Source organism: Oncorhynchus mykiss, chromosome 28 (genome assembly GCF_013265735.2).
Source record: "Oncorhynchus mykiss isolate Arlee chromosome 28, USDA_OmykA_1.1, whole genome shotgun sequence".
NCBI lineage: Eukaryota > Metazoa > Chordata > Actinopteri > Salmoniformes > Salmonidae > Oncorhynchus > Oncorhynchus mykiss.
In genome coordinates this window covers 25,045,765-25,067,755 of record NC_048592.1, presented here as the reverse complement: position 1 = coordinate 25,067,755, position 21,991 = coordinate 25,045,765, and the positions used below count along the sequence as shown (strand labels likewise).

At 45.9% G+C, this 21,991-nt stretch overlaps 1 protein-coding gene across 2 annotated transcripts in view; it reads right to left on the bottom strand.

Moving 5' to 3' along the window:
- LOC110508191 (neuropilin-1a) overlaps window positions 1-21,991 on the bottom strand; it is a 68,582-nt gene that overhangs the window by 40,476 nt on the left and 6,115 nt on the right. For both annotated transcript variants that reach the window (XR_005040120.1, XM_036965890.1), the window contains exon 3: window positions 8,062-8,243. Coding sequence is in view for 1 of the 2 variants with exons in the window: in XM_036965890.1 (XP_036821785.1) it covers window positions 8,062-8,243 (182 nt within the window). In the remaining variant the exon portion in view is untranslated. The remainder of the gene's footprint in view (window positions 1-8,061; window positions 8,244-21,991) is intronic.

Genomic DNA, 21,991 nt, shown 5'->3' with positions numbered 1-21,991 from the left:
CCCCACTCCACCCCAACAAACTGCTCACCTCCACTCCAACAAACTGCTCACCTCCACTCCACCCCAACAAACTGCTCACCTCCACTCCAACAAACTGCTCACCTCCACTCCACCCCAACAAACTGCTCACCTCCACTCCACCCCAACAAACCGCTCACCCCCACTCCACCCCAACAAACTGCTCACCTCCACTCCACCCCAACAAACTGATCACCCCCACTCCACCCCAACAAACTGCGCACCTCCACTCCACCCCAACAAACTGCTCACCTCCACTCCAACAAACTGCTCAACTCCACCCCAACAAACTGCTCACCGCAACTCCACCCCAACAAACTGCTCACCCCCACTCCACCCCAACAAACTGCTCACCTCCACTCCAACAAACTGCTCACCTCCACTCCACCCCAACAAACTGCTCACCTCCACTCCAACAAACTGCTCACCTCCACTCCACCCCAACAAACTGCTCACCTCCACTCCACCCCAACAAACCGCTCACCCCCACTCCACCCCAACAAACTGCTCACCCCCACTCCACCCCAACAAACTGCTCACCCCCACTCCACCCCAACAAACTGCTCACCTCCACTCCACCCCAACAAACTGCTCACCTCCACTCCAACAAACTGCTCCCCTCCACTCCACCCCAACAAACTGCTCACCTCCACTCCACCCCAACAAACCGCTCACCTCCACTCCACCTCAACAAACTTCTCACCTCCACTCCATCCCAACAAACTGCTCACCGCCACTCCACCCCAACAAACTGCTCACCGCCACTCCACCCCAACAAACTGCTCACCCCCACTCCACCCCAACAAACTGCTCACCTCCACTCCACCCCAACAAACTGCTCACCTCCACTCCACCCCAACAAACTGCTCACCCCCACTCCACCCCAACAAACTGCTCACCTCCACTCCAACAAACTGCTCACCTCCACTCCACCCCAACAAACTGCTCACCTCCACTCCAACAAACTGCTCACCTCCACTCCACCCCAACAAACTGCTCACCTCCACTCCACTCCAACAAACTGCTCACCTCCACTCCACCCCAACAAACCGCTCACCTCCACTCCACCCCAACAAACTGTTCACCCCCACTCCACCCCAACAAACTGCTCACCCCCACTCCACCCCAACAAACTGCTCACCTCCACTCCACCCCAACTAACCGCTCACCCCCACTCCACCCCAACAAACCGCTTTGAGGAGATAAAGTCACTCTTGCTTGGCATTGTACACATTATGGCATTTTACACATTCAAGTTCTACAACTGATGTACAAGACGTTCGACACAACAGAGTTTGTCTACACAAAGATGCCTATGATGACAGACACAGTTCACAGTCCAAAAGTCAGGGAGTCAGTCGACTGTCATAAAATAACATGTGCAAGCCCAGGTTACTGTTGTAATGTTGACTGATGTAGAGAAGATGAGATGACAGACGCACACAGTGTTGATGTGGGTCACTGACCCACAGGAGAGAGATGTGTCTCTCGTGTTGCCGTGCCAGATGTGACCTCTGATACATGAGAGCATGCAACATAACAGAGAAGAGTAAGGGTTCCTCTCACTTGATGTTCACACAGGTGGCGTCATTATATGGGTGACATGATGAATGGCAGAGGAGAGGCGGCAGGTTTTGATCTGGCTCAGCTGGTGTGAGAGAGAGTGTCTGTGAGAGAGAAAGAGAGAGAGAGTGTGTGATCTTGCCTGTACTTTGTGTCTATCAACTAACCTCCTGCCAAACTCCACCCACTTGGACGGAGAACTTTCCCTGTCTAAGCCACAGTTTGATGTGGTCCTGGAAAAATGTCCGTCTTTCAAAACCACCAGACATGTGTTTTTGGTTTGAGGAATGTCAGTGAAACAATAGTGAGAGGAGAGGCCTAGACAGATATAGACTCATGGTTCTGTGGAACACCCAGTGTGTATCATTTATAAGACCACTGGTGCGTATTATGTGGTCAATGAGGGGAGGAGCTCTGGATATGGCGGCCGGATGTGTTCCAATCGTTCTGCAGTCCAAATGGCACCCTATTCCCAATTGAGTGCACTTCTTTTGACTGGGGGCCTATAGGGCTCAGATCAAAAGTAGTGCGCAATGGAGAGAATAGGGTGCCATTTGGGACACAACCACATTCATCAGTCACCCTGACGATACACTATCTTTAACACAAATGGTGCTTGTCTTCATCATGAGAGCAGTTTATGACAATTTCCAGTGTCACTTTTCTCTCGTCGTAAAGATAGACCTATAGCCAGAGTCGTAGCTTGGCTTGTCACAGTATATTACACTTCCTAAATGGGAACAGAGCCATAGAGGTACCATATAGGGAGCAGAGCCATAGAGGGACAGAGCCATATATGTTCCATAGAGGGAACAGAGCCACAGAGGGAGCAGAGCCATAGAGGTTCCATAGAGGGAACAGAGCCATAGAGGTTCCATAGAGGGAACAGAGCCATAGATGTTCCATAGAGGGAACAGAGCCATAGAGGGAACAGAGCCATAGATGTTCCATAGAGGGAATAGAGCCACAGAGGGAGCAGAGTCATAGAGGTTCCATAGAGGGAACAGAGCCATAGAGGGAGCAGAGCCATAGAGGGAACAGAGCCATAGAGGGAGCAGAGCCATAGAGGGAACAGAGCCATAGAGGTTCCATAGAGGGAACAGAGCCATATAGGTTCCATAGAGGGAACAGAGCCATAGAGGGAGCAGAGCCATAAAGGTTCCATAGAGGGAACAGAGCCATAGAGGTTCCATACAGGGAGCAGAGCCATAGAGGTTCCATAGAGAGAACAGAGCCATAGAGGTTCCATAGAGAGAACAGAGCCATAGAGGTTCCATAGAGAGAACAGAGCCATAGAGGTTCCATAGAGGGAACAGAGCCATAGAGGGAGCAGAGCCATAGAGGTTCCATACAGGGAGCAGAGCCATAGAGGTTCCATAGAGAGAACAGAGCCATAGAGGTTCCATAGAGAGAACAGAGCCATAGAGGTTCCATAGAGAGAACAGAGCCATAGAGGTTCCATAGAGGGAACAGAGCCATATAGGGAGCAGAGCCATAGAGGGAGCAGAGCCATAGAGGGAGCAGAGCCATAGAGAGAGCAGAGCCATAGAGGGAACAGAGCCATAGAGGTTCCATAGAGAGAACAGAGCCATAGAGGTTCCATAGGGAGAACAGAGCCATAGAGGTTCCATAGAGGGAACAGAGCCATAGAGGGAGCAGAGCCATAGAGGGAACAGAGCCATAGAGGGAACAGAGCCGTAGAGGGAACAGAGCCATAGAGGTTCCATAGAGGGAACAGAGCCATAGAGGGAACAGAGCCATAGAGGGAGCAGAGCCATAGAGGGAGCAGAGCCATAGAGGGAGCAGAGCCATAGAGGGAGCAGAGCCATAGAGGGAGCAGAGCCATAGAGAGAGCAGAGCCATAGAGGGAACAGAGCCATAGAGGGAACAGAGCCAAAGCGGGAACAGAGCCATGGATATTCCGTAGAGGGAGCAGAGCAATAGAGGGAACAGAGCCATAGAGGGAGAAGAGCCATATATGTTCCATAGAGGGAACAGAGCCATAGAGGGAGCAGAGCCATAGATGTTCCATAGAGGGAACAGAGCCATAGAGGGAGCAGAGCCATAGATGTTCCATAGAGGGAACAGAACCATAGAGGTTCCATAGAGGGAACAGAGCCATAGAGGGAACAGAGCCATAGAGGGAGCAGAGCCATAGAGGGAGCAGAGCCATAGAGGGAGCAGAGCCATAGAGAGAGCAGAGCCATAGAGGGAACAGAGCCATAGAGGGAACAGAGCCATAGAGGGAACAGAGCCAAAGCGGGAACAGAGCCATGGATATTCCGTAGAGGGAGCAGAGCAATAGAGGGAACAGAGCCATACAGGGAGCAGAGCCATAGAGGTTCCATAGAGAGAACAGAGCCATAGAGGTTCCATAGAGAGAACAGAGCCATAGAGGTTCCATAGAGAGAACAGAGCCATAGAGGTTCCATAGAGGGAACAGAGCCATAGAGGGAGCAGAGCCATAGAGGTTCCATACAGGGAGCAGAGCCATAGAGGTTCCATAGAGAGAACAGAGCCATAGAGGTTCCATAGAGAGAACAGAGCCATAGAGGTTCCATAGAGAGAACAGAGCCATAGAGGTTCCATAGAGGGAACAGAGCCATATAGGGAGCAGAGCCATAGAGGGAGCAGAGCCATAGAGGGAGCAGAGCCATAGAGAGAGCAGAGCCATAGAGGGAACAGAGCCATAGAGGTTCCATAGAGAGAACAGAGCCATAGAGGTTCCATAGGGAGAACAGAGCCATAGAGGTTCCATAGAGGGAACAGAGCCATAGAGGGAGCAGAGCCATAGAGGGAACAGAGCCATAGAGGGAACAGAGCCGTAGAGGGAACAGAGCCATAGAGGTTCCATAGAGGGAACAGAGCCATAGAGGGAACAGAGCCATAGAGGGAGCAGAGCCATAGAGGGAGCAGAGCCATAGAGGGAGCAGAGCCATAGAGGGAGCAGAGCCATAGAGGGAGCAGAGCCATAGAGAGAGCAGAGCCATAGAGGGAACAGAGCCATAGAGGGAACAGAGCCAAAGCGGGAACAGAGCCATGGATATTCCGTAGAGGGAGCAGAGCAATAGAGGGAACAGAGCCATAGAGGGAGAAGAGCCATATATGTTCCATAGAGGGAACAGAGCCATAGAGGGAGCAGAGCCATAGATGTTCCATAGAGGGAACAGAGCCATAGAGGGAGCAGAGCCATAGATGTTCCATAGAGGGAACAGAACCATAGAGGTTCCATAGAGGGAACAGAGCCATAGAGGGAACAGAGCCATAGAGGGAGCAGAGCCATAGAGGGAGCAGAGCCATAGAGGGAGCAGAGCCATAGAGAGAGCAGAGCCATAGAGGGAACAGAGCCATAGAGGGAACAGAGCCATAGAGGGAACAGAGCCAAAGCGGGAACAGAGCCATGGATATTCCGTAGAGGGAGCAGAGCAATAGAGGGAACAGAGCCATAGAGGGAGAAGAGCCATATATGTTCCATAGAGGGAACAGAGCCATAGAGGGAGCAGAGCCATAGATGTTCCATAGAGGGAACAGAGCCATAGAGGGAGCAGAGCCATAGAGGGAGCAGAGCCATAGAGGGAGCAGAGCCATAGAGGGAACAGAGCCATAGAAGGAGCAGAGCCATAGAGGGAGCAGAGCCATAGAGGGAGCAGAGCCGTAGAGGGAGCAGAGCCGTAGAGGGAGCAGAGCCATAGAAGGAACAGGGCCGTAGAGGGAATAGAGCCGTAGATGGAACAGAGCCGTAGAGGGAACAGAGCCATAGAGGTTCCATAGAGGGAACAGAGCCATAGAGGTTCCATAGAGGGAGCAGAGCCATAGAGGTTCCATAGAGGGAACAGAGCCATAGAGGTTCCATAGAGGGAGCAGAGCCATAGAGGTTCCATAGAGGGAGCAGAGCCGTAGAAGGAATAGAGCTGTAGATGGAGCAGAGCCGTAGAGGGAGCAGAGCCATAGAGGGAGCAGAGCCGTAGAGGGAGCAGAGCCGTAGAGGGAGCAGAGCCGTAGAGGGAGCAGAGCCGTAGAGGGAGCAGAGCCGTAGAGGGAGCAGAGCCATAGAGGGAGCAGAGCCGTAGAGGGAGCAGAGCCGTAGAGGGAGCAGAGCCGTAGAGGGAGCAGAGCCGTAGAGGTTCCATAGAGGGAGCAGAGCCATAGAGGTTCCATAGAGGGAGCAGAGCCATAGAGGTTCCATAGAGGGAACAGAGCCGTAGAGGGAGCAGAGCCGTAGAGGGAGCAGAGCCGTAGAGGGAACAGAGCCATAGAGGTTCCATAGAGGGAGCAGAGCCATAGAGGGAGCAGAGCCGTAGAGGGAGCAGAGCCGTAGAGGGAGCAGAGCCGTAGAGGGAGCAGAGCCGTAGAGGGAGCAGAGCCGTAGAGGGAGCAGAGCCGTAGAGGGAGCAGAGCCGTAGAGGGAGCAGAGCCGTAGAGGGAGCAGAGCCGTAGAGGGAGCAGAGCCGTACAGGGAGCAGAGCCGTAGAGGGAGCAGAGCCGTAGAGGGAGCAGAGCCGTAGAGGGAGCAGAGCCGTAGAGGGAGCAGAGCCGTAGAGGGAGCAGAGCCGTAGAGGGAGCAGAGCCGTACAGGGAGCAGAGCCGTAGAGGGAGCAGAGCCGTACAGGGAGCAGAGCCGTAGAGGGAGAAGAGCCGTAGAGGGAGAAGAGCCGTAGAGGGAGAAGAGCCGTAGAGGGAGCAGAGCCGTAGAGGGAGCAGAGCCGTAGAGGGAGCAGAGCCGTAGAGGGAGAAGAGCCGTAGAGGGAGAAGAGCCGTAGAGGGAGCAGAGCCGTAGAGGGAGCAGAGCCGTAGAGGGAGCAGAGCCGTACAGGGAGCAGAGCCGTAGAGGGAGAAGAGCCGTAGAGGGAGAAGAGCCGTAGAGGGAGCAGAGCCGTACAGGGATCAGAGCCGTAGAGGGAGCAGAGCCGTAGAGGGAGAAGAGCCGTAGAGGGAGAAGAGCCGTAGAGGGAGCAGAGCCGTAGAGGGAGGAGAGCCGTAGAGGGAGAAGAGCCTTAGAGGGAGCAGAGCCGTAGAGGGAGCAGAGCCGTAGAGGGAGAAGAGCCGTAGAGGGAGAAGAGCCGTAGAGGGAGGAGAGGCCAATGCAGGCACAATTTTTAAGTCATACATATGGCAGGTAGCCTCGAGGTTAGAGTGTTGGGCCAGTAACCGAAAGGTCGCTGGTTCAAATACAGGAGCCGACAAGGTGAAAAATCTGTTGCTGTGCCCTTGAGCATGGCACTTAACCCTAATTCCTCCAGGGGTGCTGGACAATGGTGATCCTGGCTGTGACCCCACTCCTCGTGGGTGTCTCAGGGGGACTTACACACGTGTGATTATTTCTTAAATGCATCCCAAATTGTTCCCTATTCCATTTATAGTGCACTACTTTTGACTACTACTTTTTTAAAACAGTGCATTATATAGGGAATAGGGTGCCATAGGGTTCGTCTCTCTAACACCCTCCCCCAACACCCCTGTCCTAGATTCAGATTCAGCCTATCTTTGCCAGAGCATTCATCTAATGTGCAGGTCACCCCTGAGCCTCCAAGGATAAACTGTCCATTAACTAAATGAGCCTGAGGCTACCGCACCTGTCCCTCCCTCCCTCCGTCCGTCTGTCCGCTCCAGTGGAAAATTCCCAGCTTCTCCCACTAGCACTTCTAGAGCCAAACGGGAGCAGGAACAACTCAGCAGGAAGACTTAGCAACAACAGGAAACCTGCTCCTACTGCATCCATCCCCATTCTGTAACAACCACAAGCACCAGGCGTGGACGGGAGAGATACAGGCAGAGACTCAGACAGCCAGGTAATGGGTTCCAAGCAGTGATGACTGATAGAGGAAGAAATCAGAAGATGGGTTCATTGTCATGACTGGAATGGAATGGAAAGGTATCAAACACATGTGTTGGATGTGTTTGATACCTTTCCATTCCATTCCAGCCATTACAATGAACCTGGCCACCATTGGTTCCAAGATGAGTCTTTTCAGGAGAGTCAGTGTGTGTTGTACCTTCCTTATCAGATCTGTTATGATTGGCTCTCAGTCAGCTGGATAGAGAGAGACTGGCCGGGCTAATAGGGATTGGATAAAGGACATGGGAATGGGGTTCCTTCCTTTAAAGGCTGATATGAATGTTTACAGTACTCTCCCTGTCCTGCATCCTGCCCCCCGAGGGCCATTCAGGGTCCCTGGGTTCATTTGGCTTCATTTGGCTTCAAGGGTGACCCACAGTACTGACGCTAGTTGTATAGGAAAGGATGAAATAGCTTTAACTTTAGCTTGTAAGACCTTGAACAAAAGATTTAGCCTCTTAGCTGCAAATTCTAATTGGCCCTTAGTCATGCATTGACGGCAATGGGAGACTAAGTGAAAATTCCTCTTAGGTGGAAGTTAGGATTCAGCCTTGTCTGTATTTGAACAGAGTGAAACAAGTAATAACACATAATAGTGAGAAATACTTTAGAAACGGTTCAACACCGTATCCAAAGAGGCTGACCTGTCTTGAAGACCTCGTAGCGCACTGAGAATCCAGCACCGGGAGACTCGTAGTCGGACACAAACTTGATTAGGAGCTCGTTGCCGCTGGAGATGATGGGGGAGGGGGCTATCTTCCCACAGAACTTCCCCAGGGTCGGAGCCTCCTCATCCCCGCCGTTAAACACCTCCACATAGTCATACCTGAGGACACAGAGAGGGGAGTAAGACTTACTTATTGTACAACACTGCTGCAGTAGCTAAACAATAGCTAAACAATAGCTAAAAGGTAGCTAAACAATAGCTAAAAGGTAGCTAAACAATAGCTAAACAATAGCTAAAAGGTAGCTAAACAATAGGTAAAAGGTAGCTAAAAAATAGCTAAACAATAGGTAAAAGGTAGCTAAACAATAGGTAAACAATAGGTAAACAGTAACTAAACAATAGGTAAACAATAGAGAAACAGTAGCTAAACAATAGGTAAAAGGTAGCTAAACAATAGGTAAACAATAGGTAAACAGTAGCTAAACAATAGGTCAAAGGTAGCTAAACAATAGGTAAACTATAGGTAAACAGTAAGTAAACAATAGGAAAACAATAGGTAAACAATAGGTAAACAATAGATAAACAATAGATAAACAATAGGTAAAAGGTAGCTAAACAATAGGTAAACAATAGGTAAACAGTAGCTAAACAATAGTGAAATAGATCATTATTTAGGTTTGGAGGTTTGACCACAGCACTGGGCCTCAACCTACTGCAATTAAGGAAAATACATGTTCATAGAGTAGTATGGTGAGCATGGCTGCGTCATGCTCATAACATGATGCAGCCACCACCATGCTTGAAAATATGAAGTGGTACTCAGGGATGTGTTGTGTTGGATTTGCCCCAAACATAACACTTCGTATTCAGGACATAAAGATACATTCTTTGCAGTTTTACTTTAGTGCCATATTGCAAACATGATGCATGTTTTGGAATATTTGTATTCTGTGTAGGCTTCCTTCTTTTCACTCTGTCATTTAGGTTAATATTGTGGAGTAATTACAATGTTGTTGATCCATCCTCAGTTTTCATCTATCACAGCCATTCAACTCTGTAGCTGTTTTAAAGTCACCATTGGCCTAATAGTGAAATCCCTGAGCGGTTTCCTTCCTCTCTGGCAACTGAGATAGGAAGGGCGCCTGTATCTTTGTGAACTGGGTGTATTGATACACCATCCAAAGTGTAATTAATAACTTCACCATGCTCAAAGGGATATTTATTGTCTCATTTCTTATTTTATTTTAACCCATCTACCAATAGGTGCTCTTCTTTGCAAGGCATTGGAAAACTTCCATGGTCTTTGTGGTTGAATCTGTGTTTGAAATTCACTGCTCGAGGGACCTTACAAATACTTTGATGAAGTTATTTTGGCTTGCCATAACAAAGGGGTTGAAAACTTATTAACTAAAGACATTTCAGCTTTTCATTTTTTTAAATTAATTTGTAAAAAAATCTAAAAGCCAAATTCCACTTTGACATTTTGGGGAATTGTGTGAAGGCCAGTGAAACAAAATCTCAATTTAATTAATTTTCAGTTCAGGCTGTAACACAACAAAATGTGGAAAAAGTCCAAGGGTGTGAATATTTTCTGAAGGCACTGTAGGTAATAGGGTGCCATTTGGGACATATCCTAGGCTTTACACACAGCTACTTCATCAGTTTGCCCAGGAGTTTGATTCTCAGGCACCTCTCTCTTTCTCTGTGTGTGTGTGTGTGTGTGTGTGTGTGTGTGTGTGTGTGTGTGTGTGTGTGTGTGTGTGTGTGTGTGTGTGTGTGTGTGTGTGTGTGTAATTGCGTTCTCAACTGAGCTCTCTGGGTTTGGGTTTCTTTGTTTAAATCAGACTGCTAACACATTTATTAATTTTAGTTTATTTAACCTTTTTTTTTACCAGGTAGGTCAATAAATAACACATTCTTATTTCCAATTACGGCCCGGACATGTGGACCAATAGCATCTACTCTAACCACATGAACTCTTAATGTGAACACATTAACAGTTCAGCATTTTATGAATCCTGTATAGTTGTTTCTTCCCAATCCCATGACCGCTATGTCTAAGCAGGCTTGATGATGACGACAGCTGTCTCTGTTCCACTCAAAAAAAGTTCCCATCCTCGGTTGGATTAAAGAACACCAATAAAGGGTTCCACCTCTCCACTTTTTGCATGGCTGACTATATGTAGCATGGCTGACTATATGTAGCATGGCTGACTATGTAGCCTGGCTGACTATATGTAGCCTGGCTGACTATATGTAGCCTGACTGACTATATGTAGCATGGCTGACTATATGTAGCATGGCTGCCTATATGTAGCATGGCTGACTATATGTAGCCTGACTGACTATATGTAGCCTGGCTGACTATATGTAGCCTGGCTGCCTATGTGTAGCATGTCTGACTATATGTAGCATGGCTGACTATATGTAGCATGGCTGACTATATGTAGCATGGCTGCCTATATGTAGCATGGCTGACTATATGTAGCATGGCTGCCTATATGTAGCATGGCTGCCTATATGTAGCATGGCTGACTATATGTAGCCTGGCTGACTATATGTAGCATGGCTGACTATATGTAGCATGGCTGACTATATGTAGCATGGCTGACTATATGTAGCCTGGCTGACTATATGTAGCATGGCTGACTATATGTAGCCTGGCTGACTATATGTAGCCTGGCTGACTATATGTAGCCCTGGCTGACTATATGTAGCCTGGCTGACTATATGTAGCCTGGCTGACTATATGTAGCCTGGCTGACTATATGTAGCATGGCTGCCTGTATGTAGCCTGGCTGCCTCCATATAGCCTAACTGTCACACTCACATACTTGCACACACACACACACTGAGTACATCAAGTACAATTATAATGAATATGCTTTGTTTAACTGATTGAACAAACGATTGACATTTTTTTGTACTTTTTTGGTGTGGTTTTCATATAAGCCCTTTTGGGCTTCCAACCTCACCAGCACACCGTTTTTACCCGTGTTTTCAATCTGCACTGTTATGCCTTTCACTTCTTTTCTTTGGTGTGAATAAATAAAGCTTACAAAAAAATCTATGGGAAGGGAGTGGGAATACTGGGGTTGGCACAACTGAACTGCTAAAGGAGTGGGGGTGGGAGGAGAGGGAAAGATGGGGTTGGCACAACTGAACTGCTAAAAGAGTGGGGGTTGGAGGAGAGGGAAAAATGGGGTTGGCCCAACTGACACACCATTTGTAGGGTTGCATCTAATTTTAGGGCTGGGGAGTGACAGAGTGAGTTTGCACTGTGAGTGTCTCTCTTGCCTATTGTCTTTCTGGGTATATCTCTAAAAGCTTTGCACACCTGGATTGTACAATATTATTCTTTTCAAAATTCTTCAAGCTCTGTCAAATTGGTTGTTGATCAATACTAGGCAACCATTTTCAAGTCTTGCCCTAGATTTTCAAGCAGATTTAACTGTAACTCAGCCACTCAGGAACATTCTCTGTATTCTTGGTAAGCAACTCCAGTGTAGATTTGGCCTTGTGTTTTAGGTTATTGCCCTGCTAAAAGGTGAATTCATCTTCCCGTGTCTGGTGGAAATCAAACTGAACCAGGTTTTCCTCTAGGATTTTACCTGTGCTTATAGTAGTTCCAATCCGTTTATTTTTTTGTCCTGAAAAACTACATAATGATTACAAGCATACCCATAACATGATGCATCTATGCTGTAAAATATGGAGCGTGGTACTCAGTAATTTGTTGTTTTGGATTTGCCCCAAACATAACCCATTGTATTCAGGACATGTTTTGTAATATTTTTAATTGTGTACGGGCTCATTTCTTTTCACTCTGTCAATTAGGTTAGTATTGTGGAGTAACTACAATGTTGTTGATCCATCCTCAGTTTTCTCCTATCACAGCCATTCAAATCTAACTGTTTTAAAGTCACCATTAGCCTCATCGTGAATTCCCTGAGTGGATTTCTTCCTCTCTGGCAACTGATAATGGATCATATGTCTGCAAAGCTTGATAATGTGTGTGATGTTAACAGAGAGGTCTATTTTCTGGGTGACTTGACTGGTTAGCAACTAGCTTTCCTCTCAAGAGGTTCTAACTGTGACTAATGACTGTAACATGACCCCGGTTATTACTCAACCAACTAGAGTGCATTCCAATAGTGTTGGATCTTTGGCATCCACTTGTATTGATCATATTACAGTTGTTAACAATCACTTTTGCACTAATTTCAGAACATTGTGGTCATTTTTCAAAACTCTAGACACAAAACTCAAAACGGTCGTCACTTGTAATACAGGCTGTCCAATGTTGAAATCATTGCATTGTGCATTCATATCGTTAAAGAAACCTTGCACTTGCAGAATCATTGGTTCAAATAACTAATTTATCGTGAAATACCATAGGAACATTCATTTAGATCACCCACACACAAGATACCGATAGTTTCACTGTGTCGTTGTTCATACAATCATTAAATATTGTAGTACAAAATATGTGATACATGTTTCATTATCCTACTACACGTAAATGCATCACTGTAAAAGGACTAGTAGAGAGAATACTACAGACACAGTGGAATCATTGAACAAAATATGACATTTATTGATGAAATACAATAAAATCACAACATAGGTTTCTTTGAATCAAAGCAAAAATAATTAGCAACAAAAAAATTAAAAACAGTTAAAGGTCAACAGCAGGTTCCTCACCTGGCTTACTGTAAAACATCACTGCAGTGTTCCTCACCTGGCTTACTGTAAAACATCACTGCAGTGTTCCTCACCTGGCTTACTGTAAAACATCACTGCAGTGTTCCTCACCTGGCTTACTGTAAAACATCACTGCAGTGTTCCTCACCTGGCTTACTGTAAAACATCACTGCAGTGTTCCTCACCTGGCTTACTGTAAAACATCACTGCAGTGTTCCTCACCTGGCTTACTGTAAAACATCACTGCAGTGTTCCTCACCTGGCTTACTGTAAAACATCACTGCAGTGTTCCTCACCTGGCTTACTGTAAAACATCACTGCAATGTTCCTCACCTGGCTTACTGTAAAAAGCAAAACAAAAGATTGATTACTGTACTTCCATATTTCCCTCAACCCTGTCTTGTGGATTTGGCCCACAGGTTCTCATCTAGATCACAATGGATGTTTTCATTAGCCAAACATCTTGGGAAGAATCTTTGGGCGAATCCAGGCCTGACACTGGTCTGCTGTGATGTCATTGCATGGTGAATCCAGGCCTGACACTGATCTGCCGTGATGTCATTGCATGCGTCATCCGTGGCCTGGAGAAGGGCGCCTTGTTCGTGAAGGCGCCTATCATATACCTTCCATCTCCATGTGGAGAAAAATTCCTCAATCGGGTTAAGGAAAGGAGAGTTTGGGGGTAAGCACAGGGTGGTAAATGGGTGGTAAATTGTGGATGGGCCTGAAACCATGCTTGCACCATTTGAGCATGGTGGAACCTGACATTATCCCACACAATGACATAGGTCATGCCATCAGCTCTGCAGACCTGATTTAGCTCATCAAGGAAGGTTACATTCGAACAGCGAATCATGTGGCTGCCTGCAACTCAATATATAGAGTATATAGAGTAGAGAGCTTTAGATGTTGTTCGACCAAACATTAGAACAGGCAAGATGAGTAATCTAAGCAACTTTGACCGTGGTATGAATGTTAATGTCACACATGGTGATTCCAGCATCTCAGAAACAGCTACCTTCCTGGGATTTTTATGCACTACAGTCTCTAGAGTTTACAGAGAATGGTACGATGAACAAAACACATTCAGTGAGCGGCAGTTCTGTGGGCAAAAACACCTTGTTAATGAGAGAGGTCAGAGGAGAATGTCCAGACTCATTCAAGCTAACAGAAAGGCCACAAATGCTCAAATAACAGCTGTTTAAAACAGTGGTGTGCAGAAGGGCATCTCTTAACGTACAACACCGTGAATAATTCAGGCTGTTGTGGAGGCAAAAGGGGGTCCTACCCAGTACTAGATAGGTGTCCCTAATAAAGTGGCAGGGGGGTGTACAGTAATGTTAAATCTGAAAACATGGTCTGGAAAAGTAGTACATGGGACCATAGAGACAGTGATAAAGAATGATGATGAAATATTACATCCATAGATAATGTAGTCCAATTGGTTTATGTTCCACGGTAATTGGTGTCAATGGTTCTCGTTATCCTGAAACTTTCTGATATAAACATGGAATATTGTTTGTCAGTTTCCACAAAACTATGAATTAAGAGTAATACAACAGTTACTTATCATTTTGAGCAGTTGTATTGATTGATAGTTAGATCATTGTAATGAAATGAATAGACAGTCATTTCAGATGTAATGTGTGAATTGCATTTTGAAATGGTAATACTTTGATGTTATGTTGTGTCATTTTGAACAGGTGATTTTAGTTCAATGAACAAATGATCTTAGCTTTATGTGTATTGTATCCAAGCAATTGGGGGAAAAAAGTGTTAAGAGTTTTGAAAAATTTGCATTTTGATCATTGGTTGCGAGTTTTGTGTCTAGAGTTTTGAAAAATTACATCAAGGTTCCGAAATTAGTGCCAAAGTGATTGTAAAAAAAGTATATATTGAAAGTCAGTAGTTAACTTGTTTGCTGAAAAATAGCATTGTATTTGGTCAAACACAATCCTCTCCATCAGTTTACTAAGAACAGTTTATTAAGAATAGGCAGTAAACTGAAAGGAGGCTTTACTATTTTTAGGCAGTGAAATTACCTTCGCTTCCTTCAATGCCTGTGGTCTTTTAGGCTTTGGTTAAAGCTGCAATATGTCACTTTTTGGGCGACCTGACCAAATTCTCATAGAAATGTGTGGTATGTCTGACTGTTTGATGAGACTACTCTGCCCTAATGCAGGACCCAGCTGAGACAGAGTGTGTCCGTCTGTCGTCAGTTTGCAGTTTTCAGCCTGTTCGACACTGCAGCCTGGATTAACCCTGAGTGTGGCTAGGTCAGTGGAATAACTAATGCCTTAACTTCTCCCAGTGAGAGGAGAGGAGGGAGGGAGGCTTCTAGCCTAGCAGGCACACTGAGTCATTGTGTGTGTGTGTGTGTGTGTGTGTGTGTGTGTGTGTGTGTGTGTGTGTGTGTGTGTGTGTGTGTGTTCCTTGCAAGTATGTGTGCGTGAGGGTGGCTAAATTAAAGATAAGCTGGGCCTGTAAACATTCCCATGGTGCCTTTCAGATGATGGAATATGGATTGAACACAGTTGTTGGAAGGGAGGGTAACACAACTAGCATACGACTCTATAGAGGTGTTAGACTAGCACGTTGAGTTGTTAAGAAAATCCTTACTGTAGACCAGAGGGCTACTATGGTTTCAAGCCCCAGATGGACTTGCTACTGTAGAGTGTGTGTGTGTGTGTGTGTGTGTGTGTGTGTGTGTGTGCAAAGCTCTTACCAGACCATCCTCACAAGAGGGCATGAATAACCTAACCAGTGATTCTACTGGGCAATATGAGGGCAGTTAGGCTATGTTCTGTAGCTGTAGTCTGAGTTTCTATTACCAAGGGTGAGAGGAAAGAGTTTCAGTTGGTTAATAGGGCTGTCTCAGTGAGCAATGAAAGCCCCAAGTGTGTAGCCATCTGCATACTCTCTCCCCACGGCAGCGCTTTTACAAGTCTATCTAAGGGGGGCATGATGCACAGGAATAAAATGCCATACGTACATAACATCACTGTAAGCTAGGCGCTAGTGCTTTACTAGAGGGCACTTCAAATGCTTCCCACAGGTCACATAAAGCCTGCTGTGAACAGAATGAATAGATGTTATAATGCAGAGTGTTCATTTAAGCATTGGAAACATATTTATGCCCTAAGCTGTCTGTGACCAATAAACTGCAGTCAGGTGTGAAGATTGTCGTCATAATTACTGTTTGGAGTGATTGATGTTATTGTTTGATTGCGAGGATCTCTTGCCTGATGTGTCAATTACTCCGTGTTTGCATAGTTGACTATGAGCTAAACAAGGCACATGGGCAGAGGATAATAGACAGACTCCCTTAAGGACACGACATGGCATAGCGAATGTCAGCCACACACAGTAGATCACATGCTGGGTGTCGGAGAACAATATACCATTATTACCTCTTTAACAACAGAATGTTATTTTACAAGGTCTACCAAAGGTGTCCAGAAACAGTGAAAGACACTATTAATGAGCACAACATAACCAAATAGCTGTCTGTTCTGGCATTGAACAAATGAATACAGTAAAATCGAACCTATGGGGCCAACCACATAAAATGTGTCACTATCTATACCCCAAGCCTCAGTCAGCGTACCCCGTAGGTTTAACAAGCATTTAAAGGGTGTTCCCAAGTCTAAATCCTGAGAAAGGACACTCATATACCTGGGAGAGGTAAGATGAAAAGGGCCCTTGCTCAAAAGTAGTGCACTATATATAGGGAATACTTTATATTTGGGACGCATCCTGGACAGACGGACAGACAGGGAGGAGAGGAACAAGCTGTTACTTTTACTCTGAAAGGAAAGCACTGTTATCTAATGGGACTTACTGGGCTTTCTGATTGCAGCCGGCTGGCCACAAACACCTCTGGTTTCAGCCTTGTAGTGTCTGACACAACCAGAGATGGAAACATGAACATAGTGACTGGAGTCCTCATGATGACTGGTGACCAAGGCTTTTTTTCATCCATATTACTGCACAACAACAACACAGTTATCTAGACATTCATGTTTGTCCTGGCAGATCCTTTTAATGCTTGTCCTGGCAGATCCTTTTAATGCTTGTCCTGGCAGACCATTTTAATGCTTGTCCTGGCAGATCCTTTTAATGCTTGTCCTGGCAGATCCTTTTAATGCTTGTCCTGGCAGATCCTTTTAATGCTTGTCCTGGCAGATCCTTTTAATGCTTGTCCTGGCAGATCATTTTAATGCTTGTCCTGGCAGATCCTTTTAATGCTTGTCCTGGCAGATCATTTTAATGCTTGTCCTGGCAATCATTATGTAGATGCCAATAATATATTTCTACACCATCCACATGGTTAGCCAGCCAGCCACACAGCAGTAACTCTTATTTTTAGACTGCAGCTGTACTCCAGTCCACTGCTTATTCTGTTTAAATACAGGAGGAAGGCCAGATAGATACATAACCATCTGTGGTGATAGATAGTCCTATAGCCCTTCCTAAATACAAGCGGTTGAGTTTTTATTTATTATTTAAAACAAGTTCTCATTTACAACCGCGACCTGGCCAAGATAAAGCAAAGCAGTGCGACACAAACAACAACACAGAGTTACACATTGGATAAACAAACGTACAGTCAATAACACAATAGGAAAGTCTATATACAGTGTGTGCAAATGAGGTAAGATTAGGGAGGTAAAGGCAATAAATAGGCCATAGTAGCAAAATAATTACAATTTAGCAATTAAACACTGGAGTGATAGATGTGCAGAAGATGAATGTGCAAGTAGAGATACTGTGGTGCAAAGGAGCAAAAAACATAAATAACAATATGGGGATGAGGTAGTTGGATGGGCTATTTACAGATGGGCTATGTACAGGTGCAATGATCTGTAAGCTGCTCTGACAGCTGATGCTTAAAGTTATTGAGGGAGATATGAGTCTCCAGCTTCAGTGATTTTCGCAATTCGTTCCAGTCATTGGCAGCAGAGAACTGGAAGGAAAGGCGGCCAAAGTAGGAATTGGCTTTGGTGTGACAGGTGAAATATAGATAAGGCGAGGCTTTACCTAGCAAAGACTTAGAGATGACCTGAAGCCAGTGGGATTGGCGACGAATATGAAGCGAGGGCCAGCCAACGAGAGCATGGAGGTCGCAGTGGTGGGTAGTATATGGGGCTTTGGTGACAAAACGGATGGCACTGTGATGATTCTAGATTTAATTTTGGATTGGAGATGCTTAATGTGAGTTTGGAAGGAGAGTTTACAGTCTAACCAGACACCTAGGTATTTGTAGTTGTCCACATATTCTAAGTCAGAGATGTCCAGAGTAGTAATGTTGGACAGGCGGGCAGGTGCAGGTAGCGATCGGTTGAAGAGCATGCATTTAGTTTTACTAGCATTTAAGAGCAATTGGAGGCCACGGAAGGAGAGTTGTATGGCATTGAAGCTCGTCTGGAGGTTAGTTAACACAGTGTCCAAAGAAGGGCCAGAAGTATACAGAATGGTGTCGTCTGCGTAGAGGTGGATCAGAGAATCACCAGCACCAAGAGCGACAACATTGATGTATACAGAGAAAAGAGTGGCCGGGGGGACCTGATATCCATCCCAAATGGCACCCTATTCACTATACAGTATAGTTCACTACTTATGACCAGGGTCATAAGGCTTATAGCACTACAGATGTCCTATCTTAATTTGACCAGTTTCTCACAGCAGGAAAATAAAGCTGCATCAACAGGAAATGAATATGTGGATTATAATATATATTTGTGTAGGGTTTTTACATGTTTAGTTAGGATAAACCAAGTCTGACATTTTAAAGTGGAAATTACAAACTTTAGAAGCCTTTTTAAACCTTGAATACACTAAAATAATCTGTGACAAGCGAGTGATCAAATTAAGATAGTATATCTGTATATAAGGAATAGGGTTCCATTTGGGATGCAGGTCTGATCTCCAACTTCTCCACAGCCGTATCGAGAATGAGTCTCAGCAGTCAAGAATCAAAGACGTCTGCTGTCCTCTCCTCTCCTATAAACAATGCTGCTTTATGAGTTCAGACAGACTGGGGGGTCAGCCTGAGGGCCTGTTCTTGTGTTGGGAGCAGATACAAGGCATTCCTCCATGCCACTCGTGATAGAGAGTTATTATCCACCAGGGTCCCTGCTGTTGGTGGGCGGCTAACCATAACCCTGGCTCCAGAGGATGGGCTTCCTGTCTGTCTGACTCTGGATGAGTCTCAAATGGCACCCTATTCTGTATAGATTTCACTACTGTTGACCAGAGCCCTATGGGCCCTAGTCAAAAGTAGTGCACTAAATATGGAATAAGGTGCCATTTGAGACATCCACTGCAATGCTGAAGTGATATAGACCATCGGCTCACCCTCTCATCCTGAGGACACTAACTGGGTGACGGTCGGACTCCCCTTTGACCCCTTAAGGGACCCTGACCCCAGCAGTAAGAGGTCTCCCTGCATCCCTATGGTCTTTTCTGTCCATTATGAAATCACCTGAAGCTACAATGACATGATCCAAACAGAGTAAAAAGGCACTATTTTTAACTGATTAGTTCATTGAGTTTGTTGTTCAGTGTCTCATGATTGTTGTTGGCACAGTCACACACACACACACACATCACATTGCCATGGTAATAGGACAATATTACTATTCACAGTGAACCTTGGAGAAACCCACTATCAAGGGGGACAGACTGTGTACATGCTGTAGACAGCAGACCTGTGATCAAACACTATTTGAAATCTTTTAATTACTTTGAACATTTGCTTAAGCCTGCCTGTAGTGCCAGATGAGCTGGGTTTACAGTTATGCTACTATTCTATTGGTCTATGAAAGGCAGATAAATTCAATCAAACACAGATGAAGTATTTGAAATTATTTCAAATAATCCTTAAACCCAGGTCTGGTACACAGTTCTTGTGACTCGTGAAGTATTTCCTAAGTCTTGAAGACATCTGGAAGGGGGTGCTTTCTGTCCACAGAGGGACAGCAGCTGTGAGATTGCAGCGCAGCACCGCTCTGAATCTGAGTTTTGTCTTAACTCTCTCCTCATTAATCTGCTCGTTAGGCTGTAATCTGACATGTGTTTTCATTTGGCTGTGCAAAACTTCAGCCTGCCCATGAGTAGGGAGGCAGAGGGCCTCTGGATGCTCTGATTACTAAAGTGCACTTTAGACTGAAGATGACTGAAGAGCACATTTTAGACCCATTGCCTGTGTCTGTCGGTTAACAAAACACACAAAGCTTTTGTCCCAAATGGCACCCTACCATCAAAGGTAGTGCACCCTATATAGTGCATTACCCATCAAAGGTAGTGCACCTGATAGGGAACATGGTGCCATTTGGGATGCATCCACAATGTTTCGTCTGGCGTAAGCCAAGTGGTGAGTGACAACATTTATTTGGGAAAACGCATCCAAACAATCATGACACCTGCTCTTTCTATGACACCGACTGACCAAGTGAATCCAGGTCAAAGCTATGATCCCTTATTGATGTCACTTGTTAAATCCACTTCAGTGTAGCTGAAGGGGAGAAGACAGGTTAGAGAAGAAAGCCTTGAAACAATTGAGACATGGATGGTGTATGTGTGCCATTAATTAGAGGGTGAATGGGCAAGACTTAAGTGCCTTTGTACGGGGTATGGTAGTAGGTGTCAGGCGCACCGGTTTCTGTCAGTGCTGCTTGGTTTTTCACGCTCAACAGTTTCCCGTTGTATCAAGAATGGTCCACCACCCAAAGGACATCCATCCAACTTGACACAACTGTGGGAAGCATTGAGTCAACATGGGCCACCATCCCTGTGGAACACCATGCCCCTAATTGGGGCTGTTCTGTTATGTTTATGTAAGTGGCTCCAATGATGTGGCTATTCAGTGTAAGCCAGTCATAAGGTTAAAAAATGGGTCAACTGCAGTGCCAATGTACCGGGATTAAAAAATGCTTGGTGTCCATGGTGTGCACTTTGCACCAATACAGAGAGAGATCGAGATATCGAGATCAAGAGAGAGACAGAGAGAGAGAGAGACAGACAGAGAGAGACAGAGACAGAGACAGAGAGAGAGAGAGAGAGAGAGAGAGAGAGAGAGAGAGAGACCGAGACACAGAGAGAGAGAGAGATCGAGACAGAGAGAGAGAGAGAGAGAGAGATCGAGACAGAGAGAGAGAGAGAGATCGAGACAGAGAGAGAGATCGAGACAGAGAGAGAGAGAGAGAGATCGAGACAGAGACAGAGAGAGAGATCGAGACAGAGACAGAGAGAGAGAGATCGAGACAGAGACAGAGAGAGAGATCGAGACAGAGACAGAGAGAGAGAGAGAGATCGAGACAGTGAGAGAGAGAGATCGAGACAGAGACAGAGAGAGAGATCGAGACAGAGACAGAGAGAGCGAGATCGAGACAGAGACAGAGAGAGAGAGAGAGATCGAGACAGTGAGAGAGAGAGATCGAGACAGAGACAGAGAGAGAGAGAGACCGAGACAGAGAGATGGCTTGTGGAGAAGAAAAACTGGAAACTGATGAGTGTATAGACAGTTCAGTGTGCACACAGTACAAAGTGAGAAATGAAATCATAAGAAAAGAGAGAATCCAGATGAAATCCAGAAGTCTGTCCAAGAGGTCATAGTACGACAGCCCATCAGGCTGACTAGCCTATGGCTCTATAACACTCACCACCAGCAGTCTAAATAAGTATTTAATCTGGTTGACCACAATGACCACAGAACAGTGGAGCAGTGGGAATGTCCATTGACCACACGGAGAGGATCATTCAATTAGGGCTGTATCCTTCACTGGACCCTTCATCTCCTGCAGGACACCCTATACCCTACATAGTCCCTACATAGTGCACTACTTCCCCAAGGTCCTGGTCAAAAGTAGTGCAAAACATAGGGAATAGAGTGCATTTGGGACAGTCACTGTCTCTGACCAGGTTAGTAGCGGCACTGCTGGTTGGGAGTCTGTAGGTCTGCAGCTGTGGTTTTATTTGATAGGTCATACCACAAAGGTTATGCCAACTACAGACAACAAGGGAAAACAAGGCAAGAGTAAAAATGTCGTCCCCCACAAATGATGCAGAGGGGGACGACTTGAGATATAACGTGTGACTAAAGTACTAACGCACGTGCCTCATCCATGTAGTTTAGGAGCCTGCAGGCTGGGTTTAGTCCTGTAATCACCCTACATCCTGGCATTTAGATTTCATTAAATTAC